This window comes from Sphaeramia orbicularis, chromosome 12 (assembly GCF_902148855.1).
Source record: "Sphaeramia orbicularis chromosome 12, fSphaOr1.1, whole genome shotgun sequence".
NCBI classification, from domain to species: domain Eukaryota; kingdom Metazoa; phylum Chordata; class Actinopteri; order Kurtiformes; family Apogonidae; genus Sphaeramia; species Sphaeramia orbicularis.
This window is the reverse complement of record NC_043968.1, coordinates 56,930,630-56,949,514: the sequence shown is the minus strand read 5'-3', so window position 1 is coordinate 56,949,514 and position 18,885 is coordinate 56,930,630. Positions and strand designations below refer to the sequence as shown.

At 36.3% G+C, this 18,885-nt stretch overlaps 1 protein-coding gene across 1 annotated transcript in view; it reads right to left on the bottom strand.

The window, feature by feature from the left end:
* The window catches only part of megf10 (multiple EGF-like-domains 10), a 92,514-nt gene that overhangs the window by 59,358 nt on the left and 14,271 nt on the right, over window positions 1-18,885 (bottom strand). Inside the window, exons 2-3 of the mRNA XM_030149644.1 lie at window positions 6,478-6,613; window positions 1,880-1,981 (exon numbers count right to left, since the gene is read on the bottom strand). Of these exons, the coding sequence (XP_030005504.1) occupies window positions 1,880-1,981; window positions 6,478-6,596 (221 nt within the window). The 5' untranslated portion in view covers window positions 6,597-6,613. The remainder of the gene's footprint in view (window positions 1-1,879; window positions 1,982-6,477; window positions 6,614-18,885) is intronic.

Genomic DNA, 18,885 nt, shown 5'->3' with positions numbered 1-18,885 from the left:
CATGACATTCTGCTGATTTCTGGATCATTTTTCCTTTGTTTGGATTGTTGACTGGAGTTACTGCTCAGTACTAATGAGATGAAAAAAACTCCACATCAATAAAACAATCTTCCTGAGACTGGAAAATCAGTTTAATTATTATTATGACAATTATGCCTAATGGCACTAATTTGCATCATTATTGTATTGTTTTGCAGTCTCAGCTTAATTTAGCATCTGCTTGACAGCAACAACATAAATAATGAATTTAATTCAAATATAATTGTTAATAAATTTAGGCAGGAAGGGGTTAAAGGTGGCCAACAGGAAGAGATGAGCAATATTTTATCCCAAAATAAAAAGCATGACTATAAGAGACAGGATTTAAAGGGGTCATATTTTGTTAAACCCACTTTTATTAGTCTTTGGTTCATTTATTTGTGTATCTGGACCCTAATAGGTCATAAAGTTCGAATTTGAACCCTCCAGGTGCTGAAAAATTATCTTTACATTCATTTTGGCAAAAATCAAGTGGATTTCTACAACCTGTTTTAATTCCTGCTTAATTTGTGACGTTTAATAACTAGTTACATCATGACATTTGCACATATAAGGTCAAGACTTCAAACAAACATTTCTCAGAGTACGACATAATTGGTTGTAGTAAAAACTGAATGTATGTCCAAACTTCGAGCTGATTACCTAAAATGTTCAGTTGTTGGTTGAAGGGGACAGAGCAGCACAGCCAACAACCTGGAGGGGGCGGGGCCTGAAATGGCTCATTTGCATTTAAAGGGCTAGCGCTCAAAACAACCTTTTACTCAAAATAAGGGTTGAAGATGGACCTGTGGAGTTTAATTAATGAAGAATTCAGACCCAAGCATAGCATTTACAGTTTATGTAGACCACAGGGAAATGTTTTAAAATGCATAATTCTATCTTTTAAAAAAAAAGCAAAATATAACTCCTTTAACTGCTCTATTATCGTAACAAAACACTGACAGATGACCTCAACATGTTTCATATCCTAGACCACAGGTGGCAAACATGCGGCCTGGGGGCCAAAATCCAAAGGGTCCAATCCGGCCCCTGGGATGAATTTGTGAAATGCAAAATTTACACTGAAGAAATTAACAATCAAGGATGTTAAAATAATTTTAGGTCAATTCAATCTAAAGTGGGTCAGACCAGTAAAATACTATCACAATAACCTATAAATAATGAAAACCACAAATTTTCCTCTTTGGTTTAGTGTAAAAAAAAAAAAAAAAAAAAAGTAAAATTACACAAAAACGTTTACATTTACAGACTAGCCCTTTACAAAAAATGTGAATAACCTGAACAAATATGAACAACCTGAAATGTCTGAAGAGATGTATGTGAAATTCTATCAATATTCTGCCTGTTATTAAATGTTTTGTGTATTTGTAGATCCACTGTGATCTGTAAGTTGTGATGCACATGTATAAATGATAAACTGAAGTGTAATATTGTTAAAATTGCACTTATTTTTCTTAAGAATTTTCAGGTTGTTCATATTTGCTCATGTTACGTTCAAGTACAGTTTGTATATATAAACATTTTCATTATGGAATTGTACTTTTTTCACTCAAAAACATAGAGAAAAGTATGGAGATGACATTATTTCTAAGTTCTTACTCTGTTATTTATATTATTTTACTGGTCCGGCCCACTTCATATCATATTAGGCTGTATGTGGACTGAACTAAAATGAGTTTGACACCCCTGTTCTAGACGGAGAAAATGCAAACAGAATAACCTGAATGACAGAAAGACCTGAAACACTCCACTGGGCTTCAAACATGTTCTGCAGAAGTGAACATGAAACTAAAACATGCAAAACCACACAGAGATGTGTTCATGTTATTGTGGTCCTCACCTGTGTCTGGTGCACTTAAACCAGTTCAGGATGTCAGTGCAGCTGGTATAATAAACCTGATCATAGGGATGGGCATACGACTCCTGCACCGTCACAGAGTAACTGAAAACACACGGAGAAAAAGACAAACAAAGATCAGACATTTGTGTGTGCAGAGGATTCATACATGACACTCCACACGCCAACACGACTCACAGTGTTTCTATAGGTCACATATTCAGGGCATCATTAAGCTGTCTGTGTGTGGGGTCAGGATTAAATATCAGCAGCTTTACCCAGACCCCCCGTTCTGCTGCTGTGCTGTGTGTGGCCCTGCATTAGCGAGTGTTTGATAAAGACTTGAATGATTGTGTCTAACAGGCAAATCAAACAGACTTTGTGGCTGGAGGGGGGGCTACCTTATGACTGCCACGTGAAAGTGGTCTTAAATTGGCCACAGGCACTTTGCAAGTGAAATAAAGGCTGACTGCAGAAAATAAGGTTTTCTAGGTATTTAAGTGTATGATTTTCATATGCATGGCACAGGTAACTTGGATGAAAAAAACATTTAATTGTGCAAATGTTTACTTCACAGATAAATTAAGATATAACTATTAGAATAGTAATAATAATTCAAGTTTTTATAAGGAACAAGTGTACATGTAATATAAGACAACAGCTTTGCAGCATGTTCCAATTCATCACTTAAAGCAACGTATGATTTTCGGCACCGATTTTTCATCAAATCTGTAAAACCCGAGTCATAGCCTAAGTATCACGGATCTGTTAGTCTTTCTGTGGTTACGCACCTGATTCACTTCCCTCACGGTGAACGACTTCGATGTGTACTCCACCATAAGTTTGTTTACATACTAAACTGATATGTCACTCGGGCCGGAAATTTTGTTGTGAAGTGCATTGAGGGAATGGGAATTCCATGCAGCCGCAGTATGGTCGCAGCAGCAACAAACATGGAAATGATTTCATTGCTATGTGGAATTCTAAAAAGGTCTGAGTGACAGTTCGGTTTCGGTTTGGTATGTAAACAAATGGACGGTTTGTGATGGAGTCAACTTCGAAGTTGTTCACCGTGAGGGAAGTGCATAGTCACGGAAAGACTAACAGATTTGCGATACTTAGGCTATCACTTTTACAGATTTGATGAAAAACTGGTGACGAACATCATACGGTGTTTAAATTATAATAATGACATATATGGATGGATGGATGAAAACAGAAGAATAGTGTCCTATGGAAAAGTATCTGAAAGTTGACTTCACCAAATGTGAAATGTAAAGGAGACCTGTCAGTTGTAAAATATGTATTAAGGTAAAAACCATGTGAAAGAGACTTTCACAGGCTATTTTGACAGAGAAAGAGTCAACAAAAATCTAGATCTATGACAACTTGTGACATATTTTTGTAAGTTGTAGCAATAATACATTAAGCTTTTAGAATAAAATGTTCATTGACACTTTTTTCAGACTTTGAGTCTCAGGCTCAGTTAACACAACAAGCATCCGATGGAAGTGCTATGGTTTGTTTACATGAATCCTGATTTACATAAACTCTTTGCTTTTCTGTACATGGAGTCAACATATGGAACTCTTTACTTCGACAACTCCAAATGAAATCATGTTATTCATGGCAATAAGACTGGTACAGTTGCTGGTAAACTGACATTTCAATATTACATGTTGCAGTTAAGAGTACATAAAACCTAGTGTGTTAATAGAGACTGAAATGGTTTTGTAAGAGTTACACATTTTACATGGCAAACTAAAAGTAACTAATAAATGCCAAAAGAGTTCGACTAATCAGTGACAAATAAAATAGACAAACAACAACTGGTAAATTTGAAGAATGCAACAACTTGAATACTCCCCTAACCATCCTTTACAATGGCCACAAAAAACATGACCATTTTTTTCTCATGGTTTATGGATGTTTTGTTTGCTCTGGGATTTCTCGTTATGTAAATATTCTCTGTGGTCCAGATTCAGACATAATGGCTGATGATAAGGCACCTTAACGCTGAATGTCTCCACTCTAGTCTGAGAAACGTGGCGGGCATAAACACCTGATTATAATTCAAAGAAAATCTTATTGTCCCTACTTTTGTGCGATTATACACTCATGACATCACAGGGTTCACACTCTTTCCCTGAAATTATTTTCCAGGACTTTTCCAGGACATTTTCAGCTGCTACAGAGACAAGTTATGACATCATACACTAATCCATTCCCCTGTGCCCCTCATTCTTTGGAAGTGTTCTTTTCAACAGTTGTAACTCGAATGTACCCAGATTGTTTCTATGTTTACTACTCAGACATTTGATGTGCAGTCTATGGCTATAATTTATCTATGAAAAATAATTATGACAAATGTATCATAGAACTAGAAAAGCACTCGGAGAGCACAGACCACCGCCAAGGTAGATCAGTCCCCCTCCCCCCACCGATCATCACCAAAATTTAATCATTTGTTCCTCGTGCCAGTATCAACATTTCCTGAAAACTTCATCCAAATCCGTCCATAACTTTCTGAGTTATCTTGCTAACAGACAAACAAACAAACAGACAAACCCCGATGAAAACATAAGGTAACTAGAAGCACTCGGAGAGCACAGACCTCCGCTAAGGCAGATCAGTGGCCCCCCCAATGTCTGTCTATCTGTCCATGTGCAAGATAACTCAAAAAGTTATAGATGGATTTGGATGAAAATTTCAAGAAATGTTGATACTGGCACAAGGAACAAATGATTAAATTTTGGTGGTAATTGGGGGTGGGGGGGGGCGGCTGATCTGCCTTGGCGGAGGTCTGCGCTCTGTTTTCTGGAAAAGCACTTGTGGAGCTCAGACCTCTGCCAAGGCAGATCAGTGGCCCCCCCCACCCCCGATCACCACCAAAATTTAATCATTTGTTCCTTGTGCCAGTACTAACATTTCTTGAAATTTTCATCCAAATCCATCCGTAACTTTTTGAGTTATCTTGCACACGGACAGACAGACAGACAGACAGACAGACAGACAGACAAACCAACGCCGACAAAAACATAACCTCCTTGGCGGAGGTACTAATGCAACCACACCCACAGATTACAGCATGACAAACTGGAGTTTCAATATTCAACTGGACAATTCCCAACTGAACTTTCTCTTCTTTCTTACTTTCTCTCCTGCACTTCATCTAAAAATATTTGTATATTTTCAATAAATCACTGAAAAACTATTTCCTTGGTTTCATCTCAGTTTAGGTACATAAGCTCACAAGGCAGGGGGAGGATAAATAATTTTCCAGGATAACTTAACCATTTCCAGGACATTTGACCTTTTTTCTCATTTTCCATATGTTTTCCATGACTGGAAAATTGGTCAATCATTTTCCAGGTTTTCCAGGACACGTGGGAACCCTGCATCATCATTAGCAATATTATTTTGAATTTCTTTTATTAGATCTCCTGATTCTTATACACTGGATCATATGAGCAGGGTTTCGCAGGTCAGTAGAGAGATACTTGAGTTTATCTGATTGTGCTCTGGGGGTAAACAAGACACAGCAGATTGGAAGTCTCTCATATAAATTTTCAGTCTCGTTCAAACTTTTATGGATTGGGAGCCGAACTGCGAAAATGTCACTGTTGAATATTGCGTGTTAATGCTAACTGTAGTGAAGGCAGCTCGTAAAGTCTTGTCTTTCTCGTCCATCAGTCTTCAGTCTAATAACACAGAGGGAGGCTCTGAGTGCGTATGCAGCTGTTTCCTCAGATTAGACAGTGAAAGGCAATATATCTGGGAAATCTGCCTGCACCTTTGTTCTTTTACATCTCTCTTAATGGATTTCCAAGCTTTCTTTTAATTTGGCAATCAGCCAATGGCTTTTCTTAATCACAGTTTAATATGACAAACCCTCACTTTACACCAAAGTCACATGACACTGCGACAGGTTCATAATATTTGGTCACATGACACGTACAGTATGACTGATTTCTATTTGATAAGCAGTATCTCTAATATACACATCTGTAGTCAAATAGTCCAGATCACATGTTCACCTGTTCAGTTTGGAGCCTTTAACATCTTCATCAACAGGTGATAACTCCTCCATGTTGTGATACTCAAGGATCACAGAAAAAACATATAGTACATCATAAACTGTACAATTTATCACAGTTTGATAGTTAATGGCAAGTTCAGTGATGTTATTAGAAGGGAAACAGTATTCAAGAATCATGGCTGGACTGTATAATATCATGTCTGTTACATCTATGTTGTTAAAAAGCTTAATCCTTAACCATGACAATGTAATACAAAGAAGAGAAAAATATTAAATAGAAATTTGAAGCATAAAGAATGTTTCAAATACAAGAAAAAATGTGTTTCAGAGTCAAATGTATTTGTCTATTTTTATTGTTGTTGAACAGTTCATAATGATGCATATGGTAGAAGACATCATCTATTCTTAGGGTTATGGTGGAAAGTACAATGGCTAAAATGGTTTTTGGCTCCTGGGCCAATGTTCATGGGCTCAAATTGTACAAACGGGCAGTTTCATGCTTTTATGAACTCATGAGGTGAACATAGTGAACATCATTTTCCCAGCAGTTGGACTCACTGACCTCTCCCAGTGGCTGCAGACGTTGGGATCCTCCAGGTTGAGGGAGGACGTGATGCAAGGCAGGAAGCAGAAGGCCACAGCCAATAGGATCGTCCTGTGGCACCACAGTGACACGGCCATTTCAGCCAGAGCTGCACCTGCAGACGGAGAAGGATAAGGAGGGACACCAGTTATCTTTTGTACAGGACTGTAAAAGACCTCCCCTCCCCTCCTCTCCCCTCTGATCAGAGGTAACAGACTGTACAACAGCTTCATGTCTTCATATCACATACATTCTCCTTGAAAACCACCAACTTTACATACACTGAAATACTTCTTTTGTATAAAACATACATTACAGCAGTGGTTCTTAACCTGGGGTCCCAGAGATCACAGGGGGGGCACACAAGGCTTTGTCTGCATTGAGGTTACAGGTTGTTAAAATTATATTTGTGCATGTTAAAGAAAAAATACATATACACCCATTAACATTATCAAAAGTCTGTATGAACCCACTCAAAACACATTTTGTCTGCATTTAAAAATATCCAGCTATTTAGTAGCCACACCTTCTTGACCTCTGAAACTTTGTGAACCCCCACAGCCAGAGCAACAGTATCATCAGGACAGATGGTTAGTTCATCTGTTTTTCCCCGGTTGTCAGTGTACCATCATATATATAAAACGCCCAAAAAATATATATATAATAAAAAATATAAAATGTCTGAGAAAAGTAAAAATGCAAATGACACAGTATCAAAACAGAAAGTAAGGCACTGTCTGGAGAGTTACCTTAACTGTGGTTTTATAGAAGGACAGGACAGTTTCTGCATGGGATTGGGGGGGGGGGGGGACTGCATTCCGGTTTGTATTAATTCGTAAATATGCTCTGAATTTGGAGTGAGTACACACTATTGACTACTGCTGTTTACTATGAAATACATAGTCTCACTTTTTTAATCAAAACTGTCCCATAATCATCATCATTATATATTTTCCTATAATTTTTGTAGTAGTTGTTGAAATATTAATCTAGCATTAATGTCTTCTGTTTGTCTCCTCTGTCTCGTGTGAAAAGAAACTCCACTCTCATGTATAGAGGTATATGAACACTTGGTAAGAACAAAAAACTTACAGTTAGCTTGATTTTGGAGATTTTTCCTTCACAAAATAAAAAAAAATAAATCATACATATAAACTATATATTATGTAAATAATGTAAATTACACCCTGGTCTGTTAGCATAACTTAGCATCATTAGCTAATAAATAATGATAATTTAAAAAAACATAAAATAATAAATAAATCAATAAATTCTCACTGTTCCTAACATGCTAAATGCTCGTTGCTGTGTGTATTAGTTCAGAGACTGAATTTTCCTACAGGATAATAAAGTGACCTTTTAATCTTTAATAATATTGCCTTATATAGACTCAGAATCAGCTATTCTGCTAATTACTGTTTTTATATATTATGTGAAGTCCAGATTAATGTTAGCAACAGCATATGATAATATTTAGCCAGTTGCTCAAAGGCTCTGATTAACAAAACATTTTACATCGCACTATAGCATTAGCTCTTTATACAGTAAATGGTCTGTGCTGGTAGCTGTTTTAGCTATTTTAAGAAGTTAAACAAGAATCATTCAGTGTTCATTCAGACCACATATACAATGTTCTCTAAACAAACTGTAACTGCAACTACTGTAAAAAAAAAAAAAAAAAAACACCCCTCCCCCCCACCCCAAAAAAACAAAAACAAAAAAAAAAAAACCCCACCAGTTATTACTCATAGAGGGTATTTTTTAAAGGACATACATTCTGTATGTATCTGTACTGTATGCACTGTAAAACCATTCATAGTTTGTGACCAATATGAATCTAGATTTTCCAGACTTTACAGTTTGCTGCCTGCTTCACCACACATTACTCATACACACACAGTCAAAGGGAACCTTCAATTTCCAAAATGGTGCCTTTAGCTTGGAAACATAAATGTTTAATTAAAACAAATCATTGGAACTTATCTTCAACACAGTTCAGTTTTCAAATTGACTGGCATGAAACCACAAACATGGAAGCTATTGGGTTCTCTGTGACATAGCTTGGGTATTTGTTTACTGCAATGACAGAACTCAGTACCAGATTGTCAGTTCTACAGAGCTTCAGTGTTATTTCGGTGTTTCAAAGGCTTTTATAATGATAAGGAAGACCTACAAGGCAAAAACAGGCTCAGTCTGTGGACAATTCCACAGTGTGATAAGAGAACAGTTTCATTTAAAGAATACATTAGTATCGTGGCACTGAACTGACCCAGATAAACTCATAAAGAATAGAAACCTTATTCAAATGGTGACATTCACTACATTCATTATGCACTAAGACATTTGTCTTAGTGCATAATGTTATAAATAATTTACCCTAAAATTTTTCAGTTAACACAAAGCTTGTCTGTGTCACATACTTGTAAATATATGAGTGTGTCCTCTAGAACAGAAATTTTTAAATCTATGAGTTGCTAGTGTAACCTGTGTTTACTCATTGTCTATTTCTAGGCAGTAAATGAGATACGTTGGTTACTCTGTGGGTTTTACTCACAAACTGGAAATCTGTCATTTATACCCAGTTTGTGGTGGTAGAGGATTGCTCTTGCATGTCTTACCAAATAGATACTGTACGCCAAGGCTAAAATATGACTTACTGTAGGGAAGAGCGCTCTTAAATACTGATGAGTGGGGTTCATTAGGATGGTTGATAGTTATTCATTATCATTAGGCAAAAAGATCCTTCTGCTCCTGCAGCTTTAATGCGTTAATATTTATAATTTCATAATATATAAAAATACATTCAGGTTAAATTCATGTATGAGCAGATGATTATTATAACTCAATGTTCAATCGGTCTGGATGGATGGATGGATGGATAGATGGATGGATGGAGGCCTTAAAAACACTACGTTTCCTAAAATCACAATTTCCTTAAAATGTCATTATAAACAATAAAACAACAAAATAAATATAGTCGTATAAAATAGTTTAAAGAAGAGAGTATATTTGAATGACTGCATTTTTCTTAGAGCTAGTTATCAAGAGGTTTATTGACTTTAAACTGTTGTGACTGATGAGATCATTTTATTGCTGTGAAAAATCTACAATTCAGAGAAACATGTGGCATGGGTTTTTCCCATTCGTGACATGAATGCAGCATTATCCTGAATGTCTTGAATATTGGCAACTTTTCTGTGTATTTCCTTAAGCATAAATCAATCAGTGGACACTTTAAAGCCGTCATCTCCTTCTGCCTTTTCCTGGTTTACGGATCCACTTAACAATCCCAGCTGTGTTCCCAATTTGCATTTGCTTTCTGCAACTTTTCATTAAGAGAAAACTACCTGAAAGTGCAGCAGTAACAACATTTTCAGGTATGAAAAGAGCCAAAATGGATATTTTTCCTTCAGCACAAGTTGTGCTTCTTGTTCTTCTTTATCCACTCTCAATACAGTTGCATATGCTATTTTATTTGCTCGCACTAAAAACTCTAACACATAAAAATGACCCCAAGGGAAAGGTATGTTACACTATGAATAGAAAATAGAATCCATCCCTAACCATAACTCATGCTAAGAATTTATCGTGTGCAAAACAAAACATATGCAAGTAAAATCCTCATTGAGATCTAAAAAGAGCAGCATTGACATTATTACAACTAGAAATAAAGACTCAACAACAACTCCCACACAAAGCAAATTAATAAATACAATATCCAGTTACATACAATAAAATATGATCAAGATAAATAAAACACAAGTTCATTCAAAATGATTCAAGATGGACTTAAATTCAAACAACCTCAGAGAGTTTATAGTGTTTCTGTGAATTATTCCAGGAAGAACAAGCAACATTTACTGAGTGTGTGAAGTCTAAATTAGCTGTTTGTGCTATATAGTATTTATATATAGTATACCACAGTAGGTTCACACGCTGACATTCCCTTATGTCTCCTGTGTTGGTTTAGTTTACACTCTGCTGTCCATTAATAGGCTATGAGGAAATAAATGGCTTGCTAAGTGTTTTTAAAAGCACATGCCTTTCTGTTGTGACTTCATTGACGCTAATGTTGGTCTATTTTGGGATGCTTTCCTCTGGTTCCTTGTTGGAATGTCCAGTAGTGACAGAGAAAACAGTTGTACAGTCGTCTGATGACATAACCACTCAGCACACACTCTAAATTAAGACACATAGCCTCACCCATTTAACTGTCATTCATTAATTTTATGAGCGATATTAGGTTTTATTTAGCTAAAACTGCTAGCAGCACTGGTAAAACCACACAAACCACATCCTGACAGCATGTTGTTTTTTTTTCTAAAAATAAAACTTTTCAAAATGTTCTTCATCATCATTAACAAATTCATTTTAATCCCTGAAAATGTTGCTGTAAAAGTTGCTGGTTGTGTGTGGACATGGAGCAGAGCAGCAGAAAAAGCCCAGGCCCTGGTCCTCAGTGTTTGCCTGAACCATTCAGCAGCGCATATGTCTTCTCAGAGGACGGCCGAACAAAGCATCCTGAGCATCAGTAGTCCTGTCACATCACCTGTGTTGACTTCATCAGGGACACAGAAGACCGGAAGGAAACAAAAAAGGAAATGAAACAAAAAGCAGCTCAGACCCGTATATTTACAAGCTTTTTTTCCCTCATCTTTCTCTCTGCTTATTTGTTTCAGTTTGCATAGTTGTGAGCAGCAGTGACCCAAAGTATGCTTTTATGTTGTTATGTTTAAGACCTTGAATGTGTTTTTTTCCTTCATTCCAAAAAGCCACTGGTTTCATCTTCTTTACCATATAAAAAAAAATCACAGTGTTTACTACATGATAACACGCTGATATATTTTAGGCCCTATGAAATGTGTTTTACTCCTCAGACTCCATCTTTTAACACTATTTTACACCATCTTAACCTTTGACCCACCTTAACCCAAAGTAGTCCAAAATATGAATGTTCAACTCTGCTTCACTTTGGATAATATCACTGCAGAGAACATTACATAAAGGGAAAACAAACTTTAATACAAGAGTTTTATAGAGTCACTTATATGCTAATACACCAGCCGCTGATAGAGCTATTGTTATCAAACTACTTAAGTAAGTGGTGGCTATGTGTGTTTAAAGGTGTTATGTGTAGGACTGATTTTCCAAACTCTCAAGCATTTGTATACCCGTACACACTTTGGACAACAAAAACCTCAAATGAATCAATACTGTGTATCCACAGACTGTATCACTCACTGAATAAAGTATAAAGCTCATTGTTTCCACACATCTGTATTATGGGATCATCAAGTTTTCTTCAAACTAAAACTCATAGACGTTTATTTTGACAATTGGTAAAAATATCACTGTATCTTATGATCGTCACATGCTACATCAGCTGATAGTTTACATTATAGCTCTGTTAGCTTAGCTCTGTTTTTAGACTGAAAACAGCCACAGTAAAACCACAAATCACCTCTGTTTTCTGTAGGTTTGTGTTTTCAGTAGCTGAACTAAAGATCTGTTTGGAATCGAACAAACAAGGCTAGAACTGTCACAGTTTAGTCTGAACTGTGGATCAATAAACAGCAACTTAGCAAAGATAATAACATCCCATAATAACTTTATACCTTCATAAGCCTCATAATCAAACTTAACCATGTAGAAGAAACACTGACATTTCAGCATCAAACTCCATTCTTTTCATTTCCAGCTGTGTCCAGTGGAGAAAACAACAACAATACTTCTAGCTTGTATCCTTTTGTCACTGACTTAGACTCTAAAAGTTGTTTCTTAATGGTTCTCAAACAATCTGGTCACTTTTTGATGCTTTGGTCAAAGACCCCGAGGTGCTAGTTTTGTTCACCATGGGAGACCAGCAGAGTGACTCACTACTCCCTCTAGTGGTCACATAAATTCACCAGCCCAATGGTTTAAATAAATTTAGTACATCTCTTGGCATCTTTGGCAGAACTTCACAGCTCTTTATTCTAAACCAGGGGTGTCAAACATGCCAAATCCGGCCCGCCAAAGGTTCCAATCCGGCCCGCGGGATGAACTTGGATAGTGTAAAAATTACACTGAAGATATATTATCAACTAAGGGTGTTGAACTAGTTTTAGTTCAGGTTTCACATACAGACCATTGTGATCTCAAGTAAAATAATAACATAATAACCTATAAATATTGACTCCAAATTTTCTTCTTGGTTTAATGTGGAAAAAATATCATGTTATGCCTATGAATAATGACAACTTTAAAATTTTCTCCTTGTTATAGTGCAAAAACTAACGTTAAATTATGAAAATATTTACATGAACAAATTATCCTTTAACAATAAAATGTGAATAACCTGAAATGTCTTAAGAAAATTAAGTGCAATTTTAACAATATTCTGCCTGTTACTAAATGTTTTGTGCCTTTGTAGAACTGATCCATAATGCACATGTATAAGCTGAGGCATAATATTGTTAAAATTACACATAATTTTCTTAAGAAATTTAAGTTTTTTCAGGTTATTCACATCTTTTTTGTTTGGATAGTTTGTAAATGTTTTCATAATTTAATGTTTTTGATTTTTTAAAATTTTGTTTCTTTTGCACTAAAACAAAGAGGAAAAAATAGGAGTTGTCATTATTTATGAGTTATTATGCTATTATTTTTTTGGTCTGGCCCAATTGAGGTTAAATTTGGTCCCTGAACTACAATGAGTTTGACACCCCTGTTCTAAACATTATAATGATACTGATACTAATGGTACTGAAGATTTTAAAGGAGGAAATACTACGTTTAAAGTTATCTGACCTGTTTGTCAGTTAGTTAGGTAAACATCAAGGTTACAATATTATATTGCACTCACGCATTGACCCGGGTAACAGGCCAGGTCTGACTGAGGAGTGGAACCGGGCCACAGTAAGAACCACACTGACTTTGTTAGTGTGTGACCACAGCCAGACCCGGTTCTCCCGTCGTGCCCCAGTGGTTCAGTTGATCCAGATCCAGCCCCCCTCCCCGTTTGCGGCTATGACTCCTCCATGAGCCGCCTATAAGCCCATTTTAATTTTAAAAACAACTAATAACTCTAAAAGTATTGGTCATATCAAGGAGCTGTTTTTGCCTGTCTGGTCCTTGACCCAAAATACATAAGTTCTCCAAAAGGCAAAGGCTAGCTCTGTCCAGTTTTTCAGTTATAAAGTAGACTCTCATACACGCATGCACACAGAGGCCACTTGGCTTTTATTATACAGATTCCACACTCACTGTTTTTGTATAGTTTTTTTCATATGATGGTCACAAAGCTTTCATCTTGGCAGTCATGATAATCCTACCCCTGAACCCTAACGTACAATAAGCACTCTAGACCAACAAAGTGTCGATGCCACTCTTGAACCATTCTTCATTATTCACTGGCTGCTGAAGTGCAAAGAAATCATTCAAGATTTGACTCCAGCTCTAAATCAGTCTTTGAACTGCCTTGGTGGGAAATGGGCAGATGTGTGGCTGTAAATACCAGTTGCGTGGATAGACATAATTAATTGTGTTACGCTTAAGGAAAATGCTGCTATGGCACTATATTTGTGTGGTGCATTATTTCCACTTGGAGAACATTCATAAAACAAACTGTGAAATTGAGACTGATCTGGATGCTAAAGAAGGTTATAAAGTGCAATATAAATGTATGATCTAAATCTCCTGTGGATTTGTAAACGTGTCCACAGTTAGTGTGTCTGGTCTCCTTCCTCCTATGATGAACACAGCTGGTCACCACAGCACAGGATACGATCACTTTATTACTCCAGCTGCTTGATGAATCTCTCAATGCTAGTGAGGGAGCTAAAAAGGTTAGCCCTGCGCCTTCTGGCTGGTCTTCTTTCAAAAACTTTTGTTGGTGGTGGAAGTCTGCAAGATGTCTCCAGTGGCTATTTGCCTGCTGACAGTGTGTCTGTGCAGGCAGTTTATGGGCGAGCAGGGCCAGCCCTCTCTGGTTTCACTGAGGGCACAGCTGCAGCCACCAACGCCGAAACCCTCCCCACCCCAAGACAACTGCACTGCTGCACAAACAAGGGCCATGCTGTGTGTGTGAAAGGGCTCCAGACACACAACTCCTAATGGAGCGGATTAGGCTGCACAACTTTGATACACTGTTGCAGGCAGCACAGTATTGACGCCTCTCTGTCCTCTCACAAAGCACTGCCAGGAACCAAGACCTGGCGTCTGAAGTCCCTCCAGGACCAGACAAAGGCTGCACTGAGGCCACGGCTCAGAATCTATTTGCTCTAAATCAGTTTCCGAGGATTTCTTTAATGTAAAGAGGATGCATCTAAATATCCCTTTACTGGCTAAATTTATTTACAATTACAGAAAAGAAATGATTTATGTTATTGCTGTCAGATGCTAAATTAAGAGATTGGTAATATGAATATAGCACCTATAATAACTGTGATGCAAATTAGTGACATTAGGCATAATTGTTATAATAGAAATTAAAAAGATTTTCCAGTCTCAGGTATGTAGATTATTTTATTGATGCTCCTATTAATCAGTTCCTCCAGTCAACAAATGTCAAACAAATGATCCAAAAATCACCTAAAACACTGTTATAGAAAGAGGACATTGAAACTGATGCATGAACATCCCACAGAGGGAGCATAGATAACCAGGTAACACATGTACATTCACAAAGAGTGTGGAGCCTCATTATAAAATCAGTGGAATATTGAGGTGAATTCACAGAACTAGTCTACAGTGGGTTAAAACTAAATCTAGACATAGGACTGTGCAAGTCTTTCAGCTGGTTCTGTGGTAAATGGGCAAATTCCCAGTATCTGTAAATGCTTTAGTGTTTGTTAAGATTTTTTTAAGTCAACATGTGACTTGTTTGTGTATTCGTAGAGCTCATGGCTATAACATGACTCTACGTCATGCACATATCGATGCAAAGTATTTCCATAGATACAAATGGTAAAATGAAACAGAATCTAGAATGGAGGATTAACCATTTTCTGAATGTGCTGTGAGGAGTAATTACTCGATAACAACTGGATTAAAGTTACTAACACTGTAGGTTTAGGGCAGTATGGGTATGTCAGTATGTGCAGGACTGATGTAACACAGAATTCTACAGCTCTAGTTGTTATTGTAATGGTTAGTGTTCAGATTAAGGCATTTCTAGCCTCACATAGCCAGACCTTTCTCCACACTTCGTTAGCGCTGGGCCGTCACTAAAGAAAACTCTGGCTGAATCCACTACCATTCCAGGACAGAGGGGAAAAAAACTCATTTCTTTAAAACAATTACAATCGTCTTTAGTGCCGTAAAGCCAAGGATACAGCTTAGCGCCACCAAAGACGGTGCCTTTGCAGAGTGTGGAAGAGTGTCAGGAAACTTAAGTATCGTCTTTAAAATGGTTGAATCAATGCAAACGAAAACAACAAACCACAAAGAACTAAGAAGACCTGTCTGACTAAACAATGCAAATGTTCCTGTGTATAGCTGCTGCCTCAGAGGTTGTCGCTAGGGAGACTGAAACAGTAACACACAGACAGTATTAGAGAGGTGAATGCAGACTGAAACTGTTGCCCAATAGGATTATTCCAACAGACCACTTCCTGTGAGCCTTACCAACACATTCTGATACAAACTCCTACTGCAGGGGTGTCCAATCCTGGTCCTCGAGAGCCATTATCCTGCATATTTTGGATGTATCCCTCTTCCAACACACCTGATTCAAATGATAAGCCTATCATCAAACTCTGCAGAAGCCTGATAACAACTGTCAGGTGTGCTGGAAGAGGGAAACATCTAAAACATGCAGGATACTGGCCCTCGAGGACCAGGATTGGATACGACATTCCTAATATTTGATAGTGTTGATATTAACACACCAGTATGTCCAAAAAAGTGAAAACAAGACTCAAATTACAAACAAATCTCAACCTAACATATGCTAATTTCATCCTTCACGTTCAAGCTGAGATACAGGCACTACACACACTAAAGAGGATTAATATCTGAAAACTGTCACGTATGAAAACTACAATTACAGCACTTTAAACCAAGAGCAGAGTTAATGCTGCAACTAACGACTACTGTCACAGGGAAATAATAGGCAGGTTATTCTCTTTAGTTTTTAATTTATTGTTTATAGGAAAGGAAATAAACCAGGGAATCTAAAAAATATAAATAAATAAAATACGTATCCAGTTATTGTTGACATGTCACAATTAGCTGAACAATCATCAACACTAAACCAATAAACAGAATTTGGTCTGTTATTTTGTTTTCATTATTACATTTATTGCATTATTATAACATTTAACACACACTTGAAAAGTTGAAATATGCAGAAAATGTGAGACACTTCTTTTCAGTTTCTGTCAGTGTCATGTGGATCATATCAGTTTTTGAGTCCATTTTTTTACTTAGAGTCTCCACAGTTACTGAAACAAGAATGACCTTCTTTCATGATTAAATATGAAGGAACAATAAAATTATACCCCGTGAGTAGATTAATAGTGTATGTTAGAATGAACTTTGTATCAGGTGATGAGTTAAATTCAGATATATTAATAATGAAGACGACCATACTGAGTGGACAATGACTGTGTTTTTTTGTTTTCGTTTTGTTTTTACTTTAATATTTTTGTGATGTAAATGTATCAGGGCGTGTGTCCTCTCTGGCCCTGGAACATCTGTATTGAGTCATGCTCTATTTTAATTGTCTTAGTTTATGAGTGTTAAACATCCTTTGATTACGCTCATCTTTGTCCGTCCTTTGCAGACTCTGTTTGGACTGAACCTTTGCAAAAGCTCAACAAGTGGTGCCAGGCACAACAAACCCCGCCCCTCACACGTATGGTACCTTATTTTGGCATCAGTCCTGCTGATGTCATCATATCTATGCATGTGCTGATGTCAGCATACACTGTAAAAAAAAAATTCTGTAATTTAACAGAATTTTTACTGTTTATTTTACAAATTTTTCCTGTATTTTTGAGATACAGGAAAATATCAATGAAATTACAAAAATAGACTGTGATTTTACATGTCAAATGTAAAATAACATGAAAAAACTGTAACTGTGAATAACCATAAAATTTCCATTTTTTAAAAGATTTTTTTGTTTTTTTCACAGAAAAATACAGTTAAAATACATGTGCAAATGTATTGCGATTTCACAAATATTTATTTTCTATTTATGAGATTAAACTGTTAATTTGAAGGTCAATACTGTAAAAAAAAATAATAAAACGAGATAAAATTACTGACAATTAACCGTAAAAGAAGTATTTGTTCTGTAAGTTTAAGAGGACTTGTTTGTTAATTGACAAATATCTTGCGTAATTACTGGAGGTTTCACAACAAAAATGTTGAATAGGTGTGTTTTTGTGAATGTATAACATGTATAAGCACTGACAAACTGTCAAATACAGTTTTTATCAGTGGATTGTACTACTTGGTCTCATTGAAAAGTATATGTCATTCAGCCACAACACTTCACATATTCTTAAATTAACAGTAGAATATTGTAAATATAAATGGTTGGTTATCTGTATTACAACAGTTTTTAAAAGTAAAAATAATGTGGTATGTTTGCAGCATTGCATTGTGGGTATTGGACATGATGATTATGTGTTCTTTTTCTGTGCAGGGGTTCAGCAGGGTTGTGGTGTTAGTGTAAATGTGGGGTGAATATGTGTATGGTAATGTTTATTGGCCTTTTTGTGTTTGTTTTTGTATTTTTGCTCAGGTGCACCATGAGTGAAAGCCATAGGCTGAACAAAGCCTTTCCTGTTCATCCATGATAATTAGTTTCAACTCAATACAAATCATTGAACTCACCAAATTAAAAGCACACCCTGTACTATTTAAGTTGCTCTGTGGCTGGTGTCTTATTGTTGTATGGCCTGAGTGACTTTTATAAAATTGTACTTCTTTTACAAGAAGTAATCCAAAGAAGCCACATGATTCGATGTGAAATAATCCATGAACGTAATATTTATACTGTATATCAACTTTAATTAGGGTAAATTGTTGGAAATAAAATTCAGACAATTAGTTTATTAACAGTTAATTGACAGGTTTTGAAAGATAAATCAAATGTTTTTATGTGTGGTATGTAATTTTATTAAATCAAATATTAATTGATATACAAGTTTTTGACATAAAATGATGTGATAAACACCAACTAATAACAGAACTTTTCTGCTATTTTAAGCCCGATTATTTGTTTTATAACAATGTTTGTCCATATTTATAGGTAATTTGATTGTTTTAATACATGTAAATATTCTTTATTAAACATTAAAAAGTCATAAGAATATGCAAAATCTCTTGTGAAGTTAGGGCAAAAAACTGTATTTTAATTATGGAAAATTACCATATTTTTATGAGATGATTATT